Genomic DNA, 27,287 nt, shown 5'->3' with positions numbered 1-27,287 from the left:
CTACGAGTCCAATTAAAGTTCTGACAATCAAACCGGGCAGACGCGCTCTGACGTGAAGGAGACTCGGGGCTTTCTGCTTTTGACCTCCAGCAACCCCTCCTTCCTTCCTTCCTCCTGATGACACCACATCACATTATCACTCACAGCTCTGCATTATGGCGTTATTACTACAAATGTGACAGTCTAACAAGGCCGGATCCCGCCCCCCCCCGCCCCGTCCCCCCCTTCCCCGTCCCTCCTCCGGCTCCCGGTGTCAGTGCAGATGATGGATAGCGCTCCGCAGTCACCGACGCCTCATTCATTTCTATTAGACTAATATGTAAATTCGGCCTCTGCCTCCTGAAGCTGGATATTCATTTATGAATCAATTTCAGAAGCTTGTGGTCAAACTGTCTTTCCTTATTTGTATCTGCCTACAGATGATCCCACGTCACAAAACAGTCCTGGATATGAGTCAGCGACAAGAAATAAAGCATCTATTCACACTTAAACACACACAGAGTGAACACTAAGAGTTGGAGAATAAAATAGTTATTATACCTGAACAGAAGGAGCCACATTAGAGTCACAGAAGTCCTCCAAACACTTCAACACACCAAAAACAAGTTGATAAAAGTTTTTAAATATTTGGGTTTTATTTATTCAGTTAGCTGTTCAGATTTATTCCTGTGAGTTTTAAATGTATTACTTAAATTAAGTAGTTATTTCAAGGATATTCATGGAAAAATAATCTTTTTCTCTATTTCCTCTCCAATTAGGACCAGATTACATACATGGATCTAATATTTTATTTAAATCTGGTGCAGACATTTTGAAGCCATTAACTATTTATTTTTGTTGCCTTAAAAGGAATCATACTGAAATATACACACCATGTACTTAAATTACCAGAAAAAACACTGAGGTTATGACCTCAGCGTGCAATAATAATAATATTTTCTAGTTTTCCTTGATGCAGATTAACGGAGTCACTTGTTCAACATACAGAAGCTTGTGAAATGTTCTGGTGTCTTAACATAAAACTTTTCTTGGATTTATATTATCCGGAGCACCTTGCAGTTGCAGAAATGTAGACGTTTTTTTTTTTGCATGGGTGGCCCCTGTGGGACAAATGTATTATTAAGGCTCAGCTCGGCTCATTTCAATAGGGCCACCTCCCTGCCGACAGCGAGCGCCGGGGCCCCGTGTCAACGCCTGCTTAATATTAACTAAGGCCCTCTGAATAATCTTCATCCTCCGAGGTCAGCGCTGCAATAAAAGTCTTAGAGGACAAAAACACTGGTATGGTCCTTTAACAAGACTTTTAGTACAGAGCTTTAAATTTTAACAGACAAAGAGGGAAAAAAGGCAGCAGAACCAGCCAGCGGTGTGAGGTAATTTCACTGGTTTTTTAGGCTGTTTTGCATTTTCCTGAATGAAAAGACTCACTGACTTGCCCGAGCAGAGGATTGTCTGGGAATGTTGGCAGAAAATTGTTCAAAAAAAGCGCCCCAGTTTTCTCAGAGGTGAGTTGTTTCTGAGAGGATTAGGGTCTGTGCAGACAGTTTTCCTCAGGATATTCAGTCTGAAAATTGGTGAGAGATTAAAGAAAAGATTATGATATCACTTCCAGATATTTCCAGCAGCTCCAGTGGAGCTGGATCTGACAAAGGAACATCAGTCTGTCTTTGAAGCTGCAGTACATAAAACTCCTGGCGTCTTATTTATTTACTCATCTTTGCGTTGAAGGCTAACATTTTCCAGTTTTATGAATCCAGTCAAAACATGGATTAACCATTCTTCTTATGATCAATTCATCGCCATTTTGGTTCTTGGTTTATTGAATTGTGTCTCCTTAAATGATTTTTATACACTACTGGATGGTTTTATTAAATACATTTTTGACAGAGACGTAATCGCCGCCTGGATCGTCTTCACAGGCCGCGTTTTTGTCAGTCTATGAAGGTCAACGATGCACAGACATCACGGGGAACGTTGGGAACTCAAAACTTACGGTTTTCACATCAGAGACCCATGTGTGGTCAAGATTCAGTCTACAAAAACACTTAATATTTAACCAAAACCACAATCTCTCCCCCCCCCCACCCCGACCTTCACCACGTGTTTTGAGTTGCCTAAACAGAACCATAAAATGTAAATCATGTTTTTAGTGGCCACGACTGGATTTCATAATAAAATAACAAATAAAATATGTCGTCAGTGGACGTTCAAATGTTTCCTCGTTATGTTGATGAGAAACGTAATCTTCTGTAAACTGTGTCTGGTGTCGCAAAGAATGTCGTTTTTAGGAGTCGAGACCAAAAAAAATGTTCTGCACTCTTTAATTTTTATGCACCACATATCTGGAAAACTTCATATCTGGCTCTGAACTGTGGCTGCACTATAATTTTTATTCTCCTGTTTGACCTGTTTTAATAAATAATTTTAGTTTACTCCTTTTTAAATCCTTTTTTTATTGCATTGTTTCTTTTCTTAATGCTTTTTATGTTTTATGTCGTTGAAAGGAGCCATACAAGGATATGAACCACGTAAAAACTGAGATTTCCCTTCATTTTACATCACATATGGGTGAATATTTTATCTATGGTCATCAAGGCAGAAGCGTGCTTCAGAGGATGAAGCTGCTCTGTTGTTCTGGTATCAATAAAAATCATATCTACACCTTCCTTTCTGCACGACGTACCGAGAAAACGACGCACCTCAAAAAGAGCAGCAGCAGATCATCTCTGTGCATCTCTGCAGTTTGCAACAGTCGAAAGGTTTGTTCAATGTTGTTGAGGAGGGGAGAGCTGGCCAATCAAGAGCGAGGCCTTCAGTGTCATGAACTAATACAGCATGCATATTCATGATATGTTCCTATGCAAAATAACATCTGTTTTCCAACAACATGCCATCTGTTTGGGGGACTTTGTGATATTAACGGCTCATCACAGTGTAGAAAAAACAAAAAAACAAAAAAGAAAACAACTAAACTGAGAGGTTTTAAAGCTCAATTGTGGTGGTCATTATCTGGGATATCTTATGCAAACAGAGCCTCTATCATTTACATGTAATCACACACACACACAGTTGATGCAGATTAATGGAGATATTCAGTTACACTTCAGGCAGAGCGGTGTGTTTTACTCAAGGACACTTTGAAACAGGAAGACAGGAATCAAATCACATTTATAAAGCGATTATCTGCAAACTTCTCGAGTGCAAACCGATCTGATCAATCCACAGACAAAACTTTATTGTTGTTTTAGCCACACAAATGGTTCTCCTCTTTGTTCCAGACCGACTCCAGAATGACATATAGGAGTGTTTTCTAATCTGGCAACATCGTCCAAAACCGTCACTGTTAGAAAATAATGATGTTTTATGATGTGACAACACTGTGGTTCAGGTCTGGTTGGGTTCAGGGAAAGATGATGGTTTAGGTTTAAAATTATCACTTTGTTGAGGTTAGAGGAAAAACATGTGTTGTGGGTTTAAGTTACTACTTACTACTAAAGTTAGGCCACCGTCGTCGTCATGGCTACAATAAACAAATGCACACACACACACGCATCAATGTGTTCTGGAGTCTGAGTGTTGCAGCTAGGAGGCGCTAAAGCATGAAACAAAACAATCATGCTGAGCGGTTTGACGAAGCTCCAGCTAAAGATTTATCTCCTCTTCATTCAGACAGAAAATCACTGTGACTGTTTCAAGAGTCATACATCACATATTCTATGTTTTCTTTTTTTTTACTTTCCTCTCTGGTTAGCTTTAACGTGCCTGGAGGGTTTATTAGTCTGGGCTAAACGTTGCCTTTTGCATAGATTTGCATGAAGCAGGTTTACTACACTCTTCACCTTGTTATTCTAACTTTAACTTTGATTATCAGTCTCAAATTCTGATGAAACAAAGTTTTATGTGCTGAGTGATTGTTGATATTGGTTATGATTTGCTATCTACAAATGTTTGGTGATATTAATGTTGAATACTAAACTAATTATCAGTTGACAAAAAGCAGATTTTTATTTAAGTGCAACTCAAATTTTTTTGAGTTTTTTCTGTCACTTGACAGAAAGTTGAGCATCAGTGTCGGATGATAAAGTTTGGTTTTAAATGTGTGAATGTGGATCGAGAGGGTGAAAGCAGGCCAGTACGGTCTGGTACAGCGCCAGTATGCAGTACCAGGAAGAAGGGGACAGGAGTTGCCTGCCAAAACCCACATGCAACCCGTCATGATCGCGTTTCCAACAAGAAAACACATCTGCGAATGTTAAATCAACATAAACAACAGTTAGTTTTCTTATAAATTGCTTCTAAATCATTCCAATGTGTTCGTGCCCAGCACAGACCTGTGGGTTTTTAAATCCGTGCTGGAGGGAACCCCGCCGCCTCTCCAAAACTGTTTACTGTTACTGACTAATGTCAACTTCGGCTGCAGCAAATTGTCTGATATCGAGTGTTGTGGGTTTTTCTGGTAGACAGTCGTTTCTTGCGAAAATCTCCCGAATAAAACGACAGACTAAATAAATCGTGATGTTTCATGATGTTCAGACAGCAGGTCAAACAGGCCATGTGACTTCCATTGGTTGTTCTGTAACTCTGGCATATTAACGCTGCGCATGCGTATCTTTACTTCCCTAAACACACACACAGTGTTTGGAAGGGTGCGTTTGATTTATTGTTCCAGTACTTGTGATTTTTTTCACGATCAAACCAAACCACATGCTTTATTGATGTCATTTGTAGCGGGTAAGTACGAATGGTGAATGATTCCACCAAAATCCCAAACGTTTTTGTGGTTGGCTGACACATTACCAGCATATTTGTGATTGTTTTTCATGTTTCAGAAAAAAAAGAGGGGAAAAACGTTGAGTAACAGACCTTTGTTGAAGCAATAAAGATTCTTCAGACATCAAAGAAAGAACTACTTCTGAACATGAACGCCAGTAGTCAGGAGTCTGCAACTGAGTCTACTGTCACTTTATTCAGGACAGAATATTATGTGGACAAGAACAACAAGCCTTTCACAGACTTTGAGAGTCTGATTGACCATCAGCTTGCTAATTCTGCTGATTTAAGGTGTAATTGATCATGTTTCATCACAGATTAAACAGGAACTTCTGAATAAGATAATAGAGGGTAAGGAGTAAGATCACAGTATTGGCTGATGAGTCAGTGTTGGGCACAAATCAACACTAATTGTGTTTTCCATTGGACCTGGTCGAGCTGGATAGTCTGTGTGCTGCTCATATCAAGGAACAGCTCGTGTGCAACCGTTGAGTTGCTGCAGGAAGTCGTCATTGGATTTGCAGTGATGGAGTCGGTGTTGGGAAGTTGCTCCAGGATGACTTCCAAGGCGTTGTACCATAGCACTGCTTTAATCACAGACTGGACCTTGCTGTGGACCAGGCACTGGAAGTTCTGGAGTTGAGTGAATGTGTTCACAACCTACACATCACCCTCAGAAGGTTTGGAAGAGTGTTCATTGTTCGCTGGGTAGCTTCTTCATGCAGGGAAATCTCTGCAGATGAAACAGGGTCTGCTTTCTATGTTGTGCTCCATCAACTTCCTGACAAGTTTTGCACTAATGACAAATGTTCTGACTGAACTCAAGAATTTCTTCAGAGCAGGAAGACCACACTCCCAAAAGGCCCATGACAACGTATGTCAAACGCATAGAAAACCAAACGACCACAACAACATGTAGTTGACGCCAGAGTTGGCGAGACTTCCGTCAATAACTCTGCTCGGTTCATCCAAGCAGTGGCAGAGAATATGAAAGAAAGACTCTTCGCAACCACAGCAAAGGGCGGCGTCACAGCCAACCGAAAAGAGGCTTACAATAGTCTAATCAATCAAACGGCAGACCTCGACAAGCTTCGGTTTGGAGAAGACGAGTGAATGAATGAACAAGAGGCCCACCTGGATACAGACAAGTGGAGGAAGAAGCATTCTTAACAAGATGAGGAAGTCGCTTATGGCAGTTGATGAACTGTCCGTAAGAAATGCTGATTGTGAGCAGCAGTTCAGCAGAATTAACAATATCATAACTGAGTTTAGGAGCAAACTGGCATCAAGAAATGCAGCAAATCTCCTCTTCATCAGCTCTGTGGGACCACCATGAAAACAGTGGTGATCTGCTGCCTTATGTGAAGACTTGGCTGGGCAAAGAAGAAGAAGAGCAGCCCAGTCAACAAGTGGCATGACTCACCATTACTCAGAGGAGGATAAATACTTGAGGCCTCTGTGGAAAAAATGTTTTAAGTATTTTGCTTTGGGGGGAAAAAATGCTCAGAAGTTATGTTTGACATTTTGAAACATTTTACTCATCATCATCTCTTCTTTCATATGTGCAAAATGCTCTGAAAATTCAAAGAGAGAGGTGAAATTCTCTTCTAATTTAAAAAAAAAACAAATTATCTTCACCATACATCCGTTAAAAAAAGGCAAGAGGAGAACAATTCGAAGCGATGAAGGTTGGGGTAGTAGTACCGGCAACTTCAATCTACTTTCACCCCTGGTTGAAACTCTCCAGCTGAACGGGTGTCGGGGGTTTTCGGGGAGTCATGGATCCCGGTGGCAGCTGAGGGAGGTCAGCGCCGCCACCTCGCCGCTCGCCGGAGGCCTTCAGGTCTCCGCTCTCCGGGGTTTTGAGGATGGAGGTCCTCATTAAAACCTCCCATCGCTCTGCCCTCTCCTCCTCATCAACCACCTTCTCTGAGGATTCACAGCGCTAAACGTATGCTGCGACGGTCCAGGTGTCATCCAGCAGGTGTCTGCTGACGGCTGGCGTATTCTGATTAGAACGCACAGCAAGGCAGGAAACTAGGAAACATATTAGATTATATCTGTTTTCTTTCTATAACGTTCACCTCACAGATCACTGTATCATCTCTCTAGTCCTCTAAAAGAAACAGTTGAATTCCTGCTTGTTAAATTACAAATGCAATGTTATTTTTTACAATATATGACTTGTTGAAAGTGTTTTGTGTCATTTCTCTGACAGTAAGGCTGCAGTCTGTCTGTTTTAAGACACTAAATAAACAATTGGCAGTGCAGTTATGTGTATCTTTAATATTTTATAATCATTTACAGTATTGATTTACATATATATGTACACTTGTATGTGTCTCTATGGGTGTTTAAATGTATATATTGAATTACAGACTGTGAAACAACTGAATTTTTATAAAGTCTGGAAAATAACAGGCCTGCAACTAACGATTGTTGTCATTATGTATTAATTTATAGATTATTTTCTCAATTAATTAATTAGTCGTTTAGTCTATAAAATGTCAGAAAATTATGAAAGATGTTGATCACTGTTTCTCAAAGTCTAGTCAGTCCACAACTCAAAGATGTTTAGTTTACTATAATAGAAGAAGGAAAAAATAATCACATTTGAGAGGCTGGAACTGAGAATTTTGGGCATTTTTCCTTGAAAAGATGATTCAGAATAGTTGACGATTCATTTTCTGTTGATCTACTAATTGATTCATCATTGCAGCGGTTTACTACGTCAAATTTGCGCAATTTGTTGACTCATTCAGGCACCAGACCTCCTCACTACCCTAATTTAATGCTCCATAACAACGTCAAACTACTTCTGCCTTTGCTCCTGACAGAAAAGAGTCATAATTCACACGGCTGCTGGAGCTCTTTGTCAATTGAGGCATTTGAACAAATGACTGATGCTGTTCTTTCTCTTTGGAGGTCAAACAAATTCACAAGTGTGACAGCGGCGCCTCCGTCATCTCAGCTGAACACGCAAAAAGTCACAGATTGTTGCTTTTTTTGTTCAAACGTGACATGATTGAGTCTGATGTCATACACGTCGGTAATAGCAATTAGGCTTTAAATAACAACACTGCACACACGAGGCAACAAAGGCTCCAGTGTTTCTCACCTGGGAAGGTGAGCTAACACGAACCTTTCATGTGGATCTCCTTGCAACAGACCCACAAACCTCCACGGCAACCGTGTAACCTTCACTCAGGAACACCTGAACCCGAGGTGCAGCCATCTTTGATCTGGCACGAAGGGTCAACAGTGTACGAGGAAGAGGGGTGGGGTGGGGGGGGTTTGTGGGTTTTGAACGTGAGATTTCTTTTCGAAATCCTGACACGAAAGGTGGTTTTGAGGATGGTATCCCGTTGTGGTCAGGCAGAGAGAACACGTTCTCCTGGAGGGGAGTTCATCTCTGCTCGGTGTTTCAAAGCGAAAAAAGCAAAAAAAAAGGCAGAGAACAAAGCAGCTCTGTGTTACGGCCGGCTGCTCGGCGAGTGTGTGTCTCAATCTTTACCCCCCCCCCCCCCCCCCCCGCCCGCCCTCCTCTTCCTCCTTCATCACTGGCAAAGACGAGGCTTTAACAGGGAGTGAGCGCTATTATTTCATAGCCTGTGAAAACAGAGATATGAACCGTGCGTAAATTTAAACCCTGAATCATAAATACCTGAGTTTCTCCTAAGACTCGTTGGAGGTGTAATCAGAGTGAAGAAAGTTGATGCACCTTTGTTCAGAGAGAGTCTTTGGTGCTGGAGGGCTTTGCCAAGGAGTACAAAGAGAACACAGACAGCATAAAACATTCACCACCTGATGCGACCGTGATTTAAGTTTGTTAATGTTTTTCTCCCCATGGTGAAAATGGACTAACGTGGTGCCAAAAAGCCTCCGAAGCCTCCAAAGCCTGATTATTCTTTCTTGTATTTAAGACTCTCAGTTTATAAATTAGCCTGTTCTCTTTGGAAGAAGGGGAGTGAGGGAGGAGGAGGAGGAGGAGGAGGGGGTGGGGGGGTTGTTTTCTTTACAAGCTTGTTCAACAGGCGGGAAATGCAGCATCATTTTCCACTGCAATTAAGAGGGAGGCCCTGATGCTGAGGCAGCGCCGGGTGCCAGCTCTGTGTATGGCTCTGGCACCTTCCAGCCCTTTTTCTGGAAAGACTTAACAGGCCCCGACTGCATGTCTTGGCTCCGAGTGTCGAGCTGGAGTCAGTCTCCCCTGACGTAATCCGTTAAGAAACGGCTCTCCTCGCTGGCTGAGAACCACGCCGCCTCTCCGGAACATAAAGGGAGCCTTGCTGTGATTATCAGCACGGTTAATAACCCCCGAACGTGAAGCCAAAGTTAGCAGAAAACATCTAAAAAAAAAAAAAAAACGCCCCCGCTCTCCTCTCCAGCGCTGCATTACAGTCCATTTATGCAAAGCGTAGCCCGGCCTGTCAGCGGCTAATCATTACAAGGATGATCGATGGTGTTTATTTTCTGATGATGGAACGCAACCCCCTGCCTGATGATAATTGTAATAAAAAGGACAGATCAAGCCGGCAAAGTTATTAAATTATCAGACCATAATTTGCATTAATGTCTGTGTTTGGGCTGCAGAGACGTGTGAGGAAGAGGAGGGGGGAGGAGGAGGGGGGGAGGTTTACAGAGGCCCAGCGCCGGGCTCGTTAGAAGGAAAGTCCACCTTGAAAGGCTCCCTGTGCCCTTGGCCCCCCCGCGGATCCCCTCTCAAAACGCCATCACGACATAACGGCACGGCCTGTCACATGACGGAGGTGGCAGACAGACAGCTCAAGTTTCACTGTCAGACTTTCAGAGCCAATAAAAAAAAAAGAAACGCTGATGTCTAAATTTTGCTCTCACTGTCATTCTGAGCTGAATGAAAACACATTTCTGGGTTTAGTTTTGCTGCTGCGAGCTGAGAGGACACATCTATCTATCTATCTATCTATCTGTCTATCTATCTATCGATCTATCTATCTATCTATCTATCTGTGTATCTATCTATCTATCTGTCTATCTATCTATCTATCTATCTATCTCTTCCTGGAAAGTTTCAACAAACAGTGACTCGACTCTTAGTGGTCTAAAGATTGAGCCATTTGTTGGAGCGTCCCAGTTCGGTTCCGGCTTTGAACGTGAGGCCTTTCATGAAGTCACTTTCCTTTCCCAAATTTTCTTGCCTGCTGTAGGTCTTTCATATTAAGCCAAAACTGCCAAAAAAAAAGTAATTGGAATAAAATAAAATAAAAAAAAAAAAAACTGAGATGGACTACTCCAGGAATAAAACCCGGAGCAGAACCGTGAGGGACGAGCTGGTCGAGATGCTGCATCGAGACGTCGTAAACGAGGGATTTCTGTTCCACAAGGGACAATCAGGATTAAATAAATATTAACTGTCTAATTAAATTATCAAGAAGTAATGTTTCCAGCACTTTAACATCCTGTTTCACTGGGAAATACATCAGCAATGAAGTCTCCAAGCTCTAACAGCAATGACGATGTTTAGCTTATTTAGCTTTTTATGCTTCTTAAAGTAGAGACACAATAACTTATTCTTTCTCTTACAAATGAAAAGTTGAATTTAGAAGAAAATGCACCCTTCTCATTTCAATACACTCAGAGGTTGGGATGTGCTGGTATCAGATTTTCATGCTACAATTATTGTTGGTAAAAGATGTTATTACGGTAATTACGTTTCCTGAAATCCTGCTATTAGTGCTAAAATACAGTTAAATGACTTCACACCATCATCACCTCGCATTTTATTCACTGCCAGCTGTCTGTACAGTGTACTGCAGTTAAATAAACAGTTAAATAAAGTTGAAAGTTAAAGACAGTTGACTGGAAATTACTTCCAATGCAGCTCAGTGTCTGTGTTCGAGTCCCAGTCATATTTAGGAAATTCATGATTTTTTTGTTAATGAAACTGGTCGATCGATTTCTGGAGTGCAAGAACTTTGTAATAAGTTTTATCTGCTTGGTGTTGACAGTTAAATTCATTTTTAAAAAAGGCAAATAAATTAGTAAACGCACACAGAAGATAATAACAGTTATACTGGACTCTTACAGGCGACTTGAGTCTAAATAAAATAAAACTGCTGCTGAAGGCAGAACTGCTCTGTGTTCACGGTTTCCTTTTAAAACATATATATATAGTAAAAAACGGTTTACCGGCACATCTCTACTCAGAGGTTTGCTGCTATTGTCTGTTCTGTTTGACAAAAGGACGTTTTGAGATCATGTTGGCGAGGCGATAAGAGCATCAACAACAAACAGAAAGAAGATCATTCAGTAAATAAAGAGGCGGATGATGTAGGTGGAGAAACGATACTGAACTTCTGCTGTTGCCTCGATGTCGTAACATCATTAAAGGGGCACAGATTTCTGATTTCAGATGATACAACATGACTTATGAAAGCTTTTTGTCATAGCGTGAAATTATGTGTTTTAGTGAAGCTCCTCATGTTGCACAAAGCAACAGGAACATCAGGATTTATCTAGAAGAGACTTGGTGTAGAAATAACTTCAGATGCCTTGAAAATGCAGTTTTGTTCTGACTTTATGCTTTTCTTTGTACATTTGCATGACACCTGCTTCTCTGAATCAAGTCAGAAACACCAGATACAAGTTAAAAAGCCTTGAACTTTGTGATTTAGGTTTTATTTTACAGGTTTTATTCTTATCTCACTCTGCTTGACAGAATCAGCTTGTTTCAGCTCTTCTGATATTTACAAAGTGAGATTCTCAAACCCATAACTATCTTTTTGATGTCTACGCCCTTCCATCAAATAAAAATATGATAATATATATATATAATAATATATAAGAGTTTCCCTGAAATTCACCCTGACGTATTTGGTAGTTTTTGAAATTGTGGGAACTCCACAAGAATCTAAACTTGAGTCAGTGAGTCGCTGCGTGTCGCTCCGGAATTCAAGCGCCGGCGTAAAAGCTGAATGACGTGGAGCTGTTGAACGTCTGATTATCCAAACACACACCAGCGTCTGTGAGAAAGACACACTCTCAGACCTGAAGTCGAGCCCAGATGGACCCTTGAACCATCAAAGTCGAGAGATGTTCATTAGGCGAGCCGAGGAAACATTTGCCTCAGTTGTCCTTCCTCCCCCTCCTCCTCCTCCTCCTCCTTTCTCTGTCTTTTTTTTTTTTTTTTTTGAATGTTTGAACGGGTCTCGGAGGGAAAAGGAGCTTCTGGTTGGGAGCCAGCTGGATGGAAAAAGATCCAGCAGAAGTGAGGGGGGGGGGGGGGGAGAAAATAAAGAGTAGAGAAAAATAAGAGGGCAGCGGCTAATGGGGCTCCGCTGCTTTTAAGTGCAGCGTACCAGAGGAATACATGAATGTGGAGAATTCCCCACGTTCACCCCCCGACTCACAGCAGAGCAGCCGAGTGTCTGTTTCTCTGAGAACTTCAAACCCAAAAACAACACAGAGAGGCTTCAGACGGTGACACACATGTATTAACAAGTGGTAAAGTCCTGGTGGAGCCGTAGAACAGGTTGGAGCTCATCACATGACTCGACTCATCATCATTTTACTCATTTAGAAGGATCGATGCTGTGCAAAGATGCTAAATATATCTGAATTTGGGGGAAAGTTTGCAAAATGATGCACAAATCATCTAGAATATTTATTTGATTTAAACATAAGATAAAAAAAGAGATTTCAGCTAATAAAATGCTGCATAATTTAAAGTGCATATATTGAAAATAGATGCAAACTGTATGTATTTAACTACCTGTTAGATAAGGAGTCTTCTCAGCTCTAAAAACCCCCCTCATAACTCCTCCTGTGTCATTATACGTCTTGTTTAAACATCTTTTAGTGCTCTTAAATTGTGCAGAGAAGAATAACAAACAGCTCCTCCTCTGCTTTCTTTGTGAAAACTGTTTTCAACATAAACTCTCCAAAAAAAAAAAACACAAAAAAAAATCAGGCCCTCAATTATCAAAAGTGGCAATTTAGACCAGATGTCAACCGGGATCTGGTCGCCTTCTAGGAAACGGTTTTTGTGCAGCGTTTTGATGAAGAGGAGAGAACTGCACCGGCCAATCAGGACGGAGCAGGGGTCTCCGTCGACCCCCGTGAGGTCAGCGGGTAAGGCGGATCTGTGCAGCGGACAAGACAACCCGATAAATCCCGTCTTCATCTCTCTCTGAGGAAGAGAAATCTTTTTTTCCCCCCCTTAAATAAAGACTTTAATCAGCCTGATATGGTGTTGAGAGCTCGCACGATGAGAAGAGATCAGTTGAAGACAAAGTGTCGCCTTCTGTGCTGAGAGGAGACACATCTGGGCAGCTGTGCACCACGTTAACACCACTGGATTTTAAACTGGATCAGCAACAAGCATAACAGGTTTATTGTGATGTTTTTCTACTCACGGGGCATTTTAACGTTCATTTTAAAAGCATTTTAACATTTTAAAGCAAATTTCTAAGATTGAGCTCCACTCAAAGCCCACTTTAGTTGCTTGCTCTTGAGCTTTTGAGCGTATCACATGGTCTTCATTGACAGACAGAGTTCGCTCAGGTGTCATATAAATATGGATGTTCCAACTTCTGTTATTCTTGTCGATGTTGGCTTAAAATCTGAGCTCAGCAGTTCAAGTTTAAGCCAACATGTGTGATGAAGACCATGTGGTTCAGTCAAAAGCTCCAGAGCAAGCACTATAAGTGGCCCTTGATTGGAGATTATCTCGTCAGCTGCTGTTTTCAAGGTCAAGACTGAACTATCAAGCTCAACTTTTCAGCCTAAAATAATTTAACTTCATCTGCTGACTGATGCAGTCAAAAGCTCCCAAGAAAGCAAGTAAGTGGACCTTGAGTGAAGACTGGTTTGTCAACAAATGTCTATAAAAAAGGGAGGAGGAGGAGGAGAAGAAGAAGAAAAAGAAAAAGAAGAAACAGAAGAAGAAGAAGAAAAAGAAGAAACAAAAGAAGAAGAAACAGAAGAAGAAAAAGAAGAAACAAAAGAAGAAGAAAAAGAAAAAGAAGAAGAAGAAGAAGAAGAAGAAGAAGAAGAAGAAGAAGAAGAAGAAGAAGGTAGTTACTATGAGCCAGAAAGAGAGCGTCATCTCCAGAACCTCAAAGTCCAACAGAAGGAAAAAGACCTTTACTGTCGCGCCCAAACTATTTGATTAACAGGTGACTTCTGGGAAATGTAGTAACACTGCAGCCTGTACCTGCATGTTCATACCTGACAACTCGAAGTGACATTTCAACACTCGTCTCTCTTCTACATTAGTTCCTGTTCAACAGGTAGAAAGATGTTCTGTCTCAGTGTTGCTGTCAGTCCTCCAGCAGCTCTGAAGCTCCCTCTACTGGCAGCAAGAGGAACGACTTTACTGTAACGGCTCAGAAAGCAGTTTTTACACAATATTACTGCTTTTAAAAAGTGCACAAATCTTTCTAACGTCTGATCCCTGTATGCTATGTGTCTGTTTGTTTTGTTATGTTTTTTGTGATGTTATTTGTCCTCGTATGTACTTTTATATGAAACCTTTTTATTTTTTTCTGCTGCCATCTTAACCAGGACTCCCTGGAAGAAGAGATGTTATATCTCAATGGGACCTTTCTGGTTAAATAAAGGATAAATAATAAAAAATAAATACATGAATGAAACGCTGGAGATAAAGTACATCCTCTAGAAATAAAAATAAATCTGCTGAGAGGCTGAACAGGAAAGAAGAGGAAAAGACAGAATCTGAGATTTTGTCATTTAGTTACCAGTTTTACTGTGTTGTTGAATAAATTGGATTATTAATAAAGAATTAATTTCTCTGCAGTGTTTCTTCCATCAGATGGAGATATTATTCTTCTAGTCTTGAGCTAAAGTTTCACTCAATCTGGTATCTTTGGACAGACTGATATTTAAAATAAAGTTCTGTGATTTTAAACAATGTTTTACTGTATAACATATTTTTAATGGTAAATCAGTGGGATTGAAGAGGTTCAAACAAGTCACTGGCAGATTTGAACCTGTGTTGTTGTATTTGCACGTCTCTATAATCACTAAACTGCCTCATTCATTTAGAGTTTAAAGGAGACGAGTTTCTGTTCTCCGCTGAGTATTAAAGAAGCTTTTTATGTTTCTTTTGTGTCTAAAACTGAAACCGTTGTTGTTTAACTGGCTGGTTTTTGTGAATAATTCCTGCTGGTGACAACAGCGTTACAACTTCTGGCTTCATGTTAAAGAATGTAGAATTTGAAACAGGATAAGCCGCAGTGTTGCAGCAGAGCCGGGCTGCAGTGCGGGTGAATCCTGTTCTGTTAAATAATCATGATGAATAATGAAGGTGTGAGTCCGCCTGGCAGATCTCTCCCCTCCTGGGCGGACATTTAGTGTCAACCTGACAGGTCTCAGCGCAGCTCGGGGACGAGAGGGGGATGAAGTTGTCTCCATATTAAGCAGGCAGATTAGACCTGTTAAACGGAGGGCAGCGTGGAGAGGTGCTGTACCAGGACCTCCGGGGTCTGCATCTCATCAGGTGAGCCCGGGACCGAGCTGCAGGGACGGGGGTGGGGGGGGGGAGGTGACAAGTCGGCCCGGCCTCCACCGCACCTCACGTCTTCCGCAATCCTCAAACTGGAACTGACCCTGCGCTTCTGCCAGCCTCCGCCGCAGCTAAGCCCGGCCCTTCCCATCATGCACAGGGGCCGCAACGAGCTCCCATGAGCCTCGGCTCGCTCCCTGCCATCTGCCGTGATTTATAGAAAACGGCCGATGATTTATGGGCCAGTCATCTCACAATGAAGTTGTTCTCTTTCATTTGCGCGACCTCCCGACCTAGCCGCCACTCCCAGCCAGGTTGGGGAAATGCGCGCTAATCATACACTATGAGGGCTTTTAAACAGGAGGAGCTGGGCGGGTGGAGGTGCAGGGAGGGGGGGGGGGGGGCTGCAAATAGAGCGCCTTTAATGAAATTAATTTTCAACAGCATGTGCATACTGATGAAACAGCCAGGCCTCGGCGACGACACACACGGCCACCGCTGAGAGATGCTAACGAAGCCATTTCAAGGTCTGACGGCGGGGAGGACTCATCCAACGCCGGCGCACCGTCCCCACGCCCCGCTTTGATGTACAAATGAAACGCCCCATTAGGAGCCAGTGATCCAAGAGATGTGTTTAAAGATTTATAATAATGTCAGAGCGGAGCTTGTAAACCAAACAGCGAGGGCCCTGCGGACTGTTCACCTGAAATCACCGATACGGCCCGATCGCACGAGAGGAGCTCAACCTGGCTCTCACCACCACCACCACCATCATCATCATCATCATCATCATCTTCGCACAATTATTACTCAAAATGTTTCAATCCACCTCCAAATTTCCATACTGCCACAGAGCATATGTTTTCAGGAGGCAGTTGGGACGTCTGAGAGAGTTTTCTGAATCACTTTTCTGGCTATAAAGTGAACCACAAGAGCTGAAGCTGAGGGACAATAAATCCCGTGAATTGATCTTCTAACCAGTACGGTCTAAATATATCTTCTTCCTCTGTGCCACAGGGCTCCACTGTTGTCCAAAAGCTATTAAAAACACATACACAACGCTGAAAACACCGTCCTGCTGCCAGAAACGCTGCAGCTCCGAATGTGGATTCATCCGCTGCTGAAAATAGTCCCACAAAAAATGCACTATTTCCTCTTGTTTGTTAAAAACTACACTGATCAGCTGTTGAACACATGAAACTTTATATTTGTGAGCAGTTTTTAAGGATTTACATCTTCAGTACCAGTGGTGGTATTTGGTATTTTCATGGTGTAGAATAACTGCAGACTGATCCTTTAAAGCTGCTGAACTCTGGACGGTGGCTTTAATTTTTCAACTTGCTTTAGAGACTGCAGTGATAGCAGGGCTGTAGCCAGGACGTTAGATAATACTGATATACAATTAGTTGATCAGAAAGATTAACCAACAGACATTTTGACAATCAATTAATTATTAAAGTCAGTTTTTTGAGAAAAAAATGTTTAAAACACACTGATTCCAGCTTTGCAAATGTGAATATTTGCTATTTTTCTATTAAACTATATATTTATTTTGGTTTTGGACTGCAGGTGAGACAAAACAAGATCCGCTTTTCCACTTTTTCATGAACCAAACCATTAAACGGTAGATTAATTAATTAATATAACTATAATGCAAATCATCACTGGAGTCCCTCCACAGAACCATGTGTCCCACAAAATGTTCATTTTTTCCTCACATTTCACTTATTCATTTAACTGCTGAAATCTAAATTCTGTACATTTACTCACTACATGATGATCTAAATGCTGTTTCACTATAAAAAGACTCATTTGAAGATACCGAGTCTAAATAATACAAGAATCTATTTTAATTAATGTAATTTATGTGCTATTGTAGAATGAAAACTCCTTATAAAGTTGCATAAAACCCTCTAAAGTCTCTCTTAAAACACAGAGGTCGTGACCTTTGTTTCCTCAGTAGTAGCTTTGGCCATGTGGGAAATAAAAGTGAACTGTTGTGTTTTTATCCTGATATAGATTATATTCTATGTATTGTTATGTAAGAAAAAAAAGTACGTCACTCAATTTCATGCCTTGTGAAACAAAAGGAACTAATATTCTTCTAGACAGCTGACAGCAGGTTTGCTGATGAATATGTAGTTTGTTTTTTGCCTTTTTCAATCAAAACATATTTTTGATTGTGATTTAATTAATTTATATATATCTCACCTTACCGATTTGGTGTTCCTAATATCACTTTTTTCCTGTTTAAATACATCTTTCTCATGATAGAGAATTTAGAGAACTTGAGCTTTTCTACCATTCATTAATCAAGTTACAGATCCTGAAATGGAAAAACAAAAGTTGACTATTTATAACAATCTGTACCTGAAAAGTCTGAAACCCTGATCTGATCTGATCTGATCTGAGCCTCCCTGTCTGTGGATCTGACTCTCGTGGTTCATGGGGTGAAACTCACAAAGGACTCCAGAGACGACGACCATGTTGACGATGACGACGAAGACTTCCTGTAACAGAGAAAAGTCACAGGTTCTTCTGAAGCGTCCTCACAATTTACCAGAATAAAAACTTTAATCTAAAATGATAAAAAACTGTGAATTATTTAACATTTTGGTGCAGCTTTAACAACAAAAACTGACCTGTAATATCAAACAACAACCTCAGTGAACATATTCAAGCAAAACTGATCATAATAATCCCACAATCATCAATAAATATGTGCAGTTGATCAAATAAAACACCGATCAAACACTGAGACATCATCCTCTTCAGCTGATGAAGAGCTGAGAGCACCATCTGGTGGTGGTTTCCATCCAACCTTCACAATGACTTTAGTCTCTAAACTTTCTTGTATCAACTAATTGAACAACATGAGGAATAATTTGATTTAAAGGTATATTTATCATATTTAAGAGTCTGAAAAAAACACAATAAAATTCTTAAATTACCTTCCAGCCCGGAGTTTATGAAGAACAGAAGACACCAGACAAACAAATGTTTGTGGAAAAAAGTGAATCTCTGAGTTTGTGACGACATCTAATAGTGAACACCTGTGTTTTTAATGCAAGGGCACATGGGAAATGAAGTTTATAAGTGTAGATTCCCAAATGCATCAGAAGCTCCACAGATTTGAGGATAAATGAATATAAAAAGCAATCAGGGAGTCAAAATAATGGAAAAATAATATCAGAAATAGGGGTAATATTGCAAAAAAACAGTAAAAGTGCAGAACCTACTAATGTGCAACCATTAAAAACATCAGTTAATTAAAAATATATCAAAATCCACATTTAAACTCACATGCTGTAAAGAGCCAATAAAGATTTAATTGCTTTTAATCCCTTTTTTTCCAAACATTTGCCCCAATAAAGGTGTTAAATACTTGCATTGGAGTCTTATTCTGAGTCATAACATTTAAATTCACTTTCCTGCAAACCTGTCGTCCATCGTAGAAGAAGAAGACAGAAGCTAGAGGACAAGAACAGAGATGTAAAACAGATAAAAGACAAAGAGAAGAAGTAGAAGTCTGATACTTTATTTCAAGTTCTGCAAAGTCTATCACAGGTGAAAGAGAACCAAACATGTAAATATATACAGTCATACACAGGAAAATAAACATAATATAAATATTGTAAAGCATGAAATAAAACTAATAAACTAAAAAATAAAAAGGGGAGGAGGAGGGGAGGAAGAGGAAGAGGAGGGAGGAGGGAGGAAGAGGAGGCATGCATTGTAAGTGGTTTCAATGGGAAAAATATCATTTCACCGCTGGCTTGAAGCGTATTTACAGCGCCGCATCTCTTCATTTTTTTGTTCTCACATTACTTCATGTCGGCTGCAGCGCGGGGGGGGCGGGGCTAAAGTCCACCTTAAAGTAAGCAGTGTAGTGTGTTAGTACAGGTTAGTATCGTACAGGACAACCAGGTAATATTGCCAGAAATCTTTAACCCAAAAAGGCACAACATTCAGGAAATCAAGAGTTAAATTGATTGCTCAGTTGTTTTTTTTTTGTTTTTTTGGTCAAATTAACCACATTTGACAGCGACATGTCCTACGATTCCTGTGTAGTATTGTACGCATGCAGACGTTGTATCGACTGTACACAAAAGAGTAAAGGGAAGGATTTCAGTCGCCTGAACTGCTGGAGGCTAACACTGGATCACTGGACGACATGCTGTAGAGGCGACATTCAATCCAGAGTTTAAAAAGTTGATCAAAGTTGCCAAATTCTCTCAGAAGAGAGAGAGAGAAGAGCGACAACGGGCACTGGTACAGTACATTTAACAGTCCGAGTAACGTGTGTGTGTGTGTGTGTGTGTGTGAAGAGATAAAGTAAGGCCTGTAAACTAAAGAAGACGTCTGACATTCTGGAGAAAAACATATTTACGCTTTCTTGCAGAGAGTTAGATGAGGAAACGTGCAGCTAGAAGAAGATATAAGGACATTTTTTTTAAAATTGTTTATTGACAGATTTATTTTATATGATTAAAACTGTCTGACAAATTCAAAAATGCCCTTAAAGCTGCTTATAACTACATTATAGTGTGTTCTATAATGTTTAGATGCCAAACGAGTCATTTTTTTAAAGAAAAAATGTAGAAATTCTCTGATTCCAGCTTCTCAAATATGAATGTTTTCTGCTTTATTTGGTCTTTTAAAACTTGTAAACTGAATATCTTTGGATTGTTGGTTTTTGAAGACGTCACCTTTGGCTTTTGGGGAACATTTTTCACGGGTTTTCTGACATTTTACGGATCAAACAACTTCTCAATTAATCGAGAAAATAATCGTTAGCGTTACCTGCTCAAAAACAAAAAAAACTTGAGCGGTTTTCGATCTTTTCATCTCACTCTCAGCAAGAAAACAAGATACTCTGTTTCCCAAAAATGTTGAACCATCCTCTTAACGTTTCCTCAACGTGCCGTAGAGTGTTTGTTTGGACTCGCCTTGTGCGCCAGGCGGGTGGAGTTTAAATGTTTAAATGACGCACCAGGAAAGTTCAACCAATCAAGTGTTCAATCATTTAATTTGTTTTTTTGTCATAACTGCACCTCCGCTTTCTGTAGAGATACAGTACACACGCTGGAGTTATTAGGCGTATTTGTTAGTATTATAATAAAGCAGCAGTAACATTTTATAGGTGCACTTTTTTTAAAAAAATGACACTTCTGTACATTGACCAGCGAGAGCGTCTCAAAGGAGGAACACAATGGAAAATTTACAGTGCTTCGACGTGAAAATCCAAGCTGGATTTCTTTAGAGTTTATTGCTAATGTCCAAAGATCGAACACTCTCTTTTCTTATTCTTTACATTTTTTTTTAAAAGGACAATCTGTAACACTGGCACTTTAAAATTCATCAGTTAGCATTATTGTACGATTATTTGTACGATTTGAACTTCAGATTGTCAGATCTGTTTGTCAGATTTTTTAAAGTATTGCCCGTTTTGTCATTCGCTTAAAATATTTCACATTTTGAAGGTCCAAGTCTCAAAGTGACTTACATTCAAATTAGAAAACAGCTGAAACAGACGAGTTTCTTTCCAAAACTGTTCAATCTTTTAAAACAAACTGAACACTTCTTCAGCAAAGTCTTATTTATATCTTTGCTGACAAAACTGTTATAAATTAAAATACTGCTAGTGTGTTTTTGAGATAATGACCTTTAGATTTTTCTTTTTTAATAAGTGTAATATAACATTTCTATATATTACAGTATTTTGGAATGAAACTCAACAGATCACAGTAGTCTTGACTTGACAGTTTGTGGATTCCCACGTCTGTAAGACAGCAGACATCTGCACCAATAAACTCCCACTTTACACACAACCGGGTCTTCGGCTTCACATACTTTAATAAGAATATAACTGCTGTCATTTCAGTGGTTTTTGCTTTTTTTTTTCTCCCCTCTTAAATAATTATATTGTAATTTCTGAGCTGAGTGACTTTTGTTTAGTTTATTTTCACTCATGAAAATCTGTTAAAAACAGGAAACACTGTATGATTTTAAATATAAACAGATGATGGATTTGGTATTTGGTAACGCTTATTAGGATAATTTTCCGTTTAACAAATCAGTAACAGAAAGTTGGAAAACTGGATTAAATTTTCTAAAATGTTTCTGTTTATCATTATAATGTCATTAAAGTTAATTTTACATTTTGGACTCTTTTTATTTTCTCATCCTTGGACTGAAAATGTGTTTTAATTTCTCGTCACATCTGCTTTTAAGCATCACAACAGTTTTTAGCCTCTTTAACTGCTGCCAGGTAAAATCTTTATTTTAGTTTTTTACATTATTTACAAAAAAGAACTCATTAATAACAAGCCTTTTTCAAGTGTTTTAGCAGCTTTTTTACTATCTGAAGAGGAAGTTGTGTCATTCCTGTCAGTGAAATTTACAGGGAAAATGAAAAAAGTCAAAATGTTTGTAGATTATATTACAAAGTGCTTTAAGACTGAGCTCAGAAATGAAATCTCAGAATGAAAGCAAAAGTAAAATCTGAGGAAAATTACAATTCTTCTGAGCAATATTGTGATTTAAACTGCAATCACTTTGTGTTTTGTGTTCAAAACAAATAAAAAATATATATATTAATATATATAAATATATGCTTGTATTAAGCATAATCACAAATTTATCTTGAGTAGCATCAGATAAATATAATGCTTCTCTTTTTATTGCGGCATCAGTCACAGTCAGAAAAATGAACCAGTTTAGTTCACTTTTATTAAGATATTACATTAGGAGAATACGGAACATTACTCAGTCATTATTACAGTAAAAAGTGGCGTTTATATATACTGATAGATAACAGCTACAGTCATGGTTATAAAACTAAAAGAAAATAAGGCTAAATTAAAGTTTAATTACATCCGATGGTGTTCTGCTGAGCTACAGTTAACATTAGCTGAGCAGTTAAATTCCTACAGTAAATAATTTAAGTTTATTCAATTGCACTTTTCATACAGTAGTTGTAACTCAATGTGCAAGAAAAACATTATAATAGTGTTGAATTGTTAAGAAACTGTTAATGATGTAAGTTATGAGCAAGATTTCAATGTAATTTTAAAATCTAATCTTGCAGCAAATTTTAAAATTTTTGATGCAAAAAAGTCTAAAATCGTAATTTTACTTTGACAAACCGAATTCAAACTTTAAGAAAACTGATTTCAGTTTTCCAATTTTCTTTTTTTTAGGAAAATTATATTTACCAGTTTAGTTCACTTTCATTAAGATATTACATTAGGGGAATACTTAACATTACTCAGTAATTATTACAGTCAAAAGTGGCGTTTATATATACTGATTGATAACAGCTACAGTCATGATTATAAAACTAAAAGAAAATAAGGCTAAATTAAAGTTTAATTACATCCGATGTTGTTCTGCTGAGCTAGTTAACATTACATCAGCTGAGCAGTTAAATTCCTACAGTAAATAATTTAAGTTTATTTATTTGCACTTTTCATACAGTAGTTGTAACTCAATGTGCAAGAAAAACATTATAATAGTGTTGAATTGTTAAGAAACTGTTAATGATGTAAATTATGAGCAAGATTTCAATGTAATTTTAAAATCTAATCTTGCAGCAAATTTTAAAATTTTTGATGCAAAAAAGTCTAAAATCGTAATTTTACTTTGACAAACCGAAATCAAACTTTAAGAAAACTGATTTCAGTTTTCCAATTTTCTTTTTTTTTTTAGGAAAATTAAATTTACCAGTTTAGTTCTTTTTTTATTAAGATATTACATTAGGGGAATACTTAACATTACTCAGTAATTATTACAGTCAAAAGTGGCTTTTATATATAATGATTGATAACAGCTACAGGCATGATTATAAAACTAAAAGAAAATAAGGCTAAATTAAAGTTTAATTACATCCGATGTTGTTCTGCTGAGCTACAGTTAACATTACATCAGCTGAGCAGTTAAATTCCTACAGTAAATAATTTAAGTTTATTTATTTGCACCTTTTATACAGTAGTTGTAACTCAATGTGCAAGAAAAACATTATAATATCATAATATTGTTGAATTGCTAAGAAACTGTTAATGATGTAAATTATGAGTAAGATTTCAATGTAATTTTAAAATCTAATCTTGCAGTAAATTTTTTAAATTTTTGATCCCAAAAAGTCTAAAATTTTAATTTTTACTTTTTTTTAGGAAAATTAAACTAATAAGCGTCACAGAGACCAAATTACATCGTTCTTTCTTCCACCCTTAAAAACTGATTTGTTTTATTTTTTTAAATGACAACACTGATATCTTCTGCTGGTACTTGGACTCAAAATAATAAAACTTTTCTTTTCTTTTTTTAAAATCACTGTAGTGCTTAAAATCATTGGCCAGCCAAATGATCGTTGAATGTAAACTGAGACAAAGTTGGTTTTCACATTTTTTTGACAACCAACTAACCAGTGAGTGTAACAGACTCACTGAGGTGTCTCATCATCATCATCATCATCATCTTTGACATATTAATTAAACTTCATATGGACCCTTGAACGCAGCCTTTTAACTGTAACTGTCCAACACGGCTCAAAATTCATCAAATGCACGTTCGTTTGGAAATATATTCCGATGCCTTTAAGATTGATCCACCAGGTACAATGAGGCAGTAGTTCAGGAAGGAGAAACACAGGTGAGATCCACGGTCATTCAAAGCTTTTTTTTACATTCAATATACAGTACTATAAAGGTATGATGTGTCAAAGCAAAAAACAAAGTGGATTAAAGGTTCTAAAAATGAATAAAAATACTGATAGCCACAAGTTTTTCCCTCCGGCAGTGAGAGGAAGGGAAGGAAGTCGCACTGCAAAAAACTCTTCCGTGGTTTCACCTCACGTTCTTTCAAAGTTTAAGAAAAAAAAACAAAAAAACGGCGTTGATGCTAGGATAGCTTTGAACTCACGTCAGGCACGGGGGGAGAGGGGGGGGGGGGCGGCGGCGAAGATGTTCTTTGTAAAGTCAATGCGATTGTGAGATGAGGAGCGAGGAGGAAGAGGAGATCTTGTTTCTCAAACAAAAACAAACAAAAAAAAAACGGTTTCTATATATACGATCATCTTGGTTCCGTCGATGGAAGATGAAGTCTTAGGGTTCATGACTCTAGCTGTAATGTGGACGAGGAGGAGGAGGAGGAGGAGGAAGATTCAGGTAGAGGGCCTGGTCCTTATCGAAACGTCTTAGCTGCCAGGATCACCTTACCTCCTGAAAATGACTTCCGAGATGATGAGGAAAAAGCTGCGGAAAACTGCAAACTGAGATAACAGATTCTCAGATACAGATAGCACGAGGGATGAAATGGTGAAAACAGACGGAGGTTTGATGAGATAAAAGAGTTTTAGGTCCTACAAAAGAACATCTGGATATTTATGATCCCCCCCCCCTCCCACCCCCCCCTTTCCTTTCTGATCAGCTGATGGAATGAAAATGGTTATTGTGTGACGGCGAGGCTGAAAGCTAAAAGCGTGCGTGTGCTGCTGCTGCTGCGGGCAGGGAGTTAGTAAGAGGAGATGTCGGAGGAGCTGCTGCTGTTGCTGGTGGAGGTCTGGGCCCTCTTGATGTACAGGTTGAGCAGCTTCATCTGTAGGAGGGAAACAGCAGGAGGGTTAGAGGACTCGACCTCTGTCTGCCAGACCTACGACGGAGCTGCAGATGATTTTGTCCTTTTTCAAACTTCCTTTTCTGCTTCTCGACTGTCGTTTACAGTTTAGTTTATCTCTTAATCAGTTTAAAATCGGTGTCTTTTTATGATTTTATTGCGCAAAACACAGTTAAAGGAGAAATATTCTACATATTTCCAGCTCTATTCTCATATTCTGGGACTCTACTGGAATATCTTTGCATGATTTCCAGTTAAAAACTCCTTATTTATCTTATTCTGACCCTTTACGCAGCCGCTCAGTTCAGCCTCTGTCTGTTTTAGCTCCTGTCTCTTTAAGGAAGTGACATCATGACAATATATAAATAACAAAAAACTACAAAAAGCAGAATATGTCCCCTTCAAGGATTTCTTAATGGGTACTAATATTTCTAATCTAGTCAATTTCACTGTTTTTTTTTTTATTGGTGTGCCCTCGATTGGAGGTCAAAGTCATATTAACTCTGTACTGGTGAAGACTGGTTTCCAGCAAATTGCACCTTACTAATATTTGTGATTGTTTAGTGTCTGTGTCTCGTTGTGTTGGTCTCAGGACTCTCTAGCAGAGGAGATATGAAGCTTGATGAGACTTCCTGAATAAATAAAACTTATATATTGACGTTGTGAAATAGATTTTTGAGTTCAGGCAGTTTATCTGACCTACCGACAAGATGTCACATATTTTCAAAATGAATATATACTGTACAGCTGCACCACTTTCCACTGTCTGCAGCTGCTGTAAAATGACTTAAAATGACATCTTTCTTTCTTCTTTATAACTGGTTAAAACTTAGATAAGTTAAAGACACAATGATTGCTGTTAAAGTTTGCACTCAGATTTTAAGCAAGTATAATCTCTGAAAGCTTCTGAAGTGAAGGTACCTTGCTGCCGGTCAGCTGAGCCAGGTAAGGCTTCAGCTCCTCTCCAATCACAGCGTAGATGGCCACCAGGCAGAAGACGCTGGCCTTCCTCACGCTGCTCTCCGTGTTGTCGTAGCCCTGCAACGGCAGACGACACCGAATGAAACACTTAAAAGAGACAAACTGCGGCGACAGTGGACGACTTTCATGACTCATTAGTGCACAGAAGAGATGCTGTTAAAGCTCTGTGGTTACAGACAGGACAGATGTCTGTTCTGTTAACTGATTAATAGCACTAAAATATCTACAAATGAACAATTAGTACAATTTTAAGCCAGACTTGTGCATCTTGTAGCAGTGAGATGCCTCTTTTTCTGCTTCTTTTATGTCACATGACAAAATAAACACCAAACACCAGCCAATAACTCCTCTTTTGATGTCAGAAAATCAAATCTGAGACAATAATCCAATAAAGATTGTGTGAAAATAAAAATATTTAATAGTTTTTGATGTCTGCAACTAGTAAAGATACAAAGAAAGATTCATTGTTCATATTCTTTGATTGCTGTGCTTTTTCTTAAGAGAAACAAACATAAAGAAAGAATTTTTTAAGTTTTAAGTGTTTTTTGTCCCTTTGACTGATTAGTCTGCAGCTGTGGTCCACGTCTCACCTGCAGGAGTCCCGGTATGATGTCGGGCAGCAGCTGATGCAGCGGCTCCTTGGTGATGCGTTCGATGGCCCTCGTCTGCATCTTGATGGCGGCCAGATTGATGGGGTAGTCGGCCGTCTGCACGATGGGACAGAGGACCTTGATGCACTGATCCGGGTGGATGGAGCCCGCCAGAGTGGAGGCCGCCTCCTCCGCCGCCCGCACCACCTTCAGAGGGAGGAAGAGGGAGGAAGAGGGCGTGAAATAACAGAACTCTTACGACGATGCGAGTGGTGTTCTGCACGAGTTCCTCACCTCCTTGTGCGAGTCTTTGTGGGCCTCCAGCGTCTTCATGATGGTGAGCTCGGCGTAGTTCTTGAAGCGAGCCGGCTGGTTCCTCAGGATCTCCTTCAGGACTCGCAGGGCCAGCGCCCGGATCGTGTGCTGAGAGAGAAGAGAGTCAGATCGGGTCAGAAAGTCGCCAACAGAGGATGAAAGAGAATCTAAACAGACACGGACGGAGGCTTCATGTCCTCACATCTTTGTCTCCCAGCGTCTCGAGCAGCAGCAGCAGCATCGTCTTGAAGTGTTCCTCCCACACCACCAGGCTGTCCTCTCGGGCCACCTTCAGCAGCTCCAGCAGGGTCCCCCGTCGCTCCTCGGGGCCCTGCTCCGCCGCCTGGCTCTGGGAAAGCTCCTTCAGCAGCTCCCCGACCAGCTCCAGCTGCTCGGCGGGACCGGCTGCAGGTGGAGGGTAAAAGCTCTGTTATATCACGTTTCTATTGATCAGGTGAAGAGGTTTATGGTTCTAGTTTCATCATTGTGATCCTGGAGATGTGACAGTTGCA

The 27,287-nt window shown here is 39.7% G+C and overlaps 1 protein-coding gene across 4 annotated transcripts in view; it reads right to left on the bottom strand.

Moving 5' to 3' along the window:
• The window catches only part of LOC122976160 (CLIP-associating protein 1-B-like), an 80,943-nt gene that overhangs the window by 3,330 nt on the left and 50,326 nt on the right, over positions 1–27,287 (bottom strand). For 3 of the 4 annotated variants that reach the window (XM_044344457.1, XM_044344459.1, XM_044344458.1), the window contains 5 exons: positions 26,978–27,180; positions 26,755–26,883; positions 26,461–26,667; positions 25,811–25,927; positions 24,698–24,871 (listed from right to left, as the gene is read on the bottom strand). In XM_044344457.1, the coding sequence (XP_044200392.1) occupies positions 24,788–24,871; positions 25,811–25,927; positions 26,461–26,667; positions 26,755–26,883; positions 26,978–27,180 (740 nt within the window). In that variant the 3' untranslated portion in view covers positions 24,698–24,787. Of the gene's footprint in view, positions 1–17,644; positions 17,785–24,697; positions 24,872–25,810; positions 25,928–26,460; positions 26,668–26,754; positions 26,884–26,977; positions 27,181–27,287 lie in introns of those variants that run through there. The other variant, XM_044344456.1, reaches the window with a different exon arrangement.

The sequence above is a fragment of the Thunnus albacares genome, chromosome 24 (genome assembly GCF_914725855.1).
Source record: "Thunnus albacares chromosome 24, fThuAlb1.1, whole genome shotgun sequence".
Taxonomy (NCBI): Eukaryota; Metazoa; Chordata; class Actinopteri; order Scombriformes; family Scombridae; genus Thunnus; species Thunnus albacares.
The sequence above is the reverse complement of the archived record's forward strand: the minus strand, read 5'-3'. Positions and strand labels throughout refer to the sequence as shown.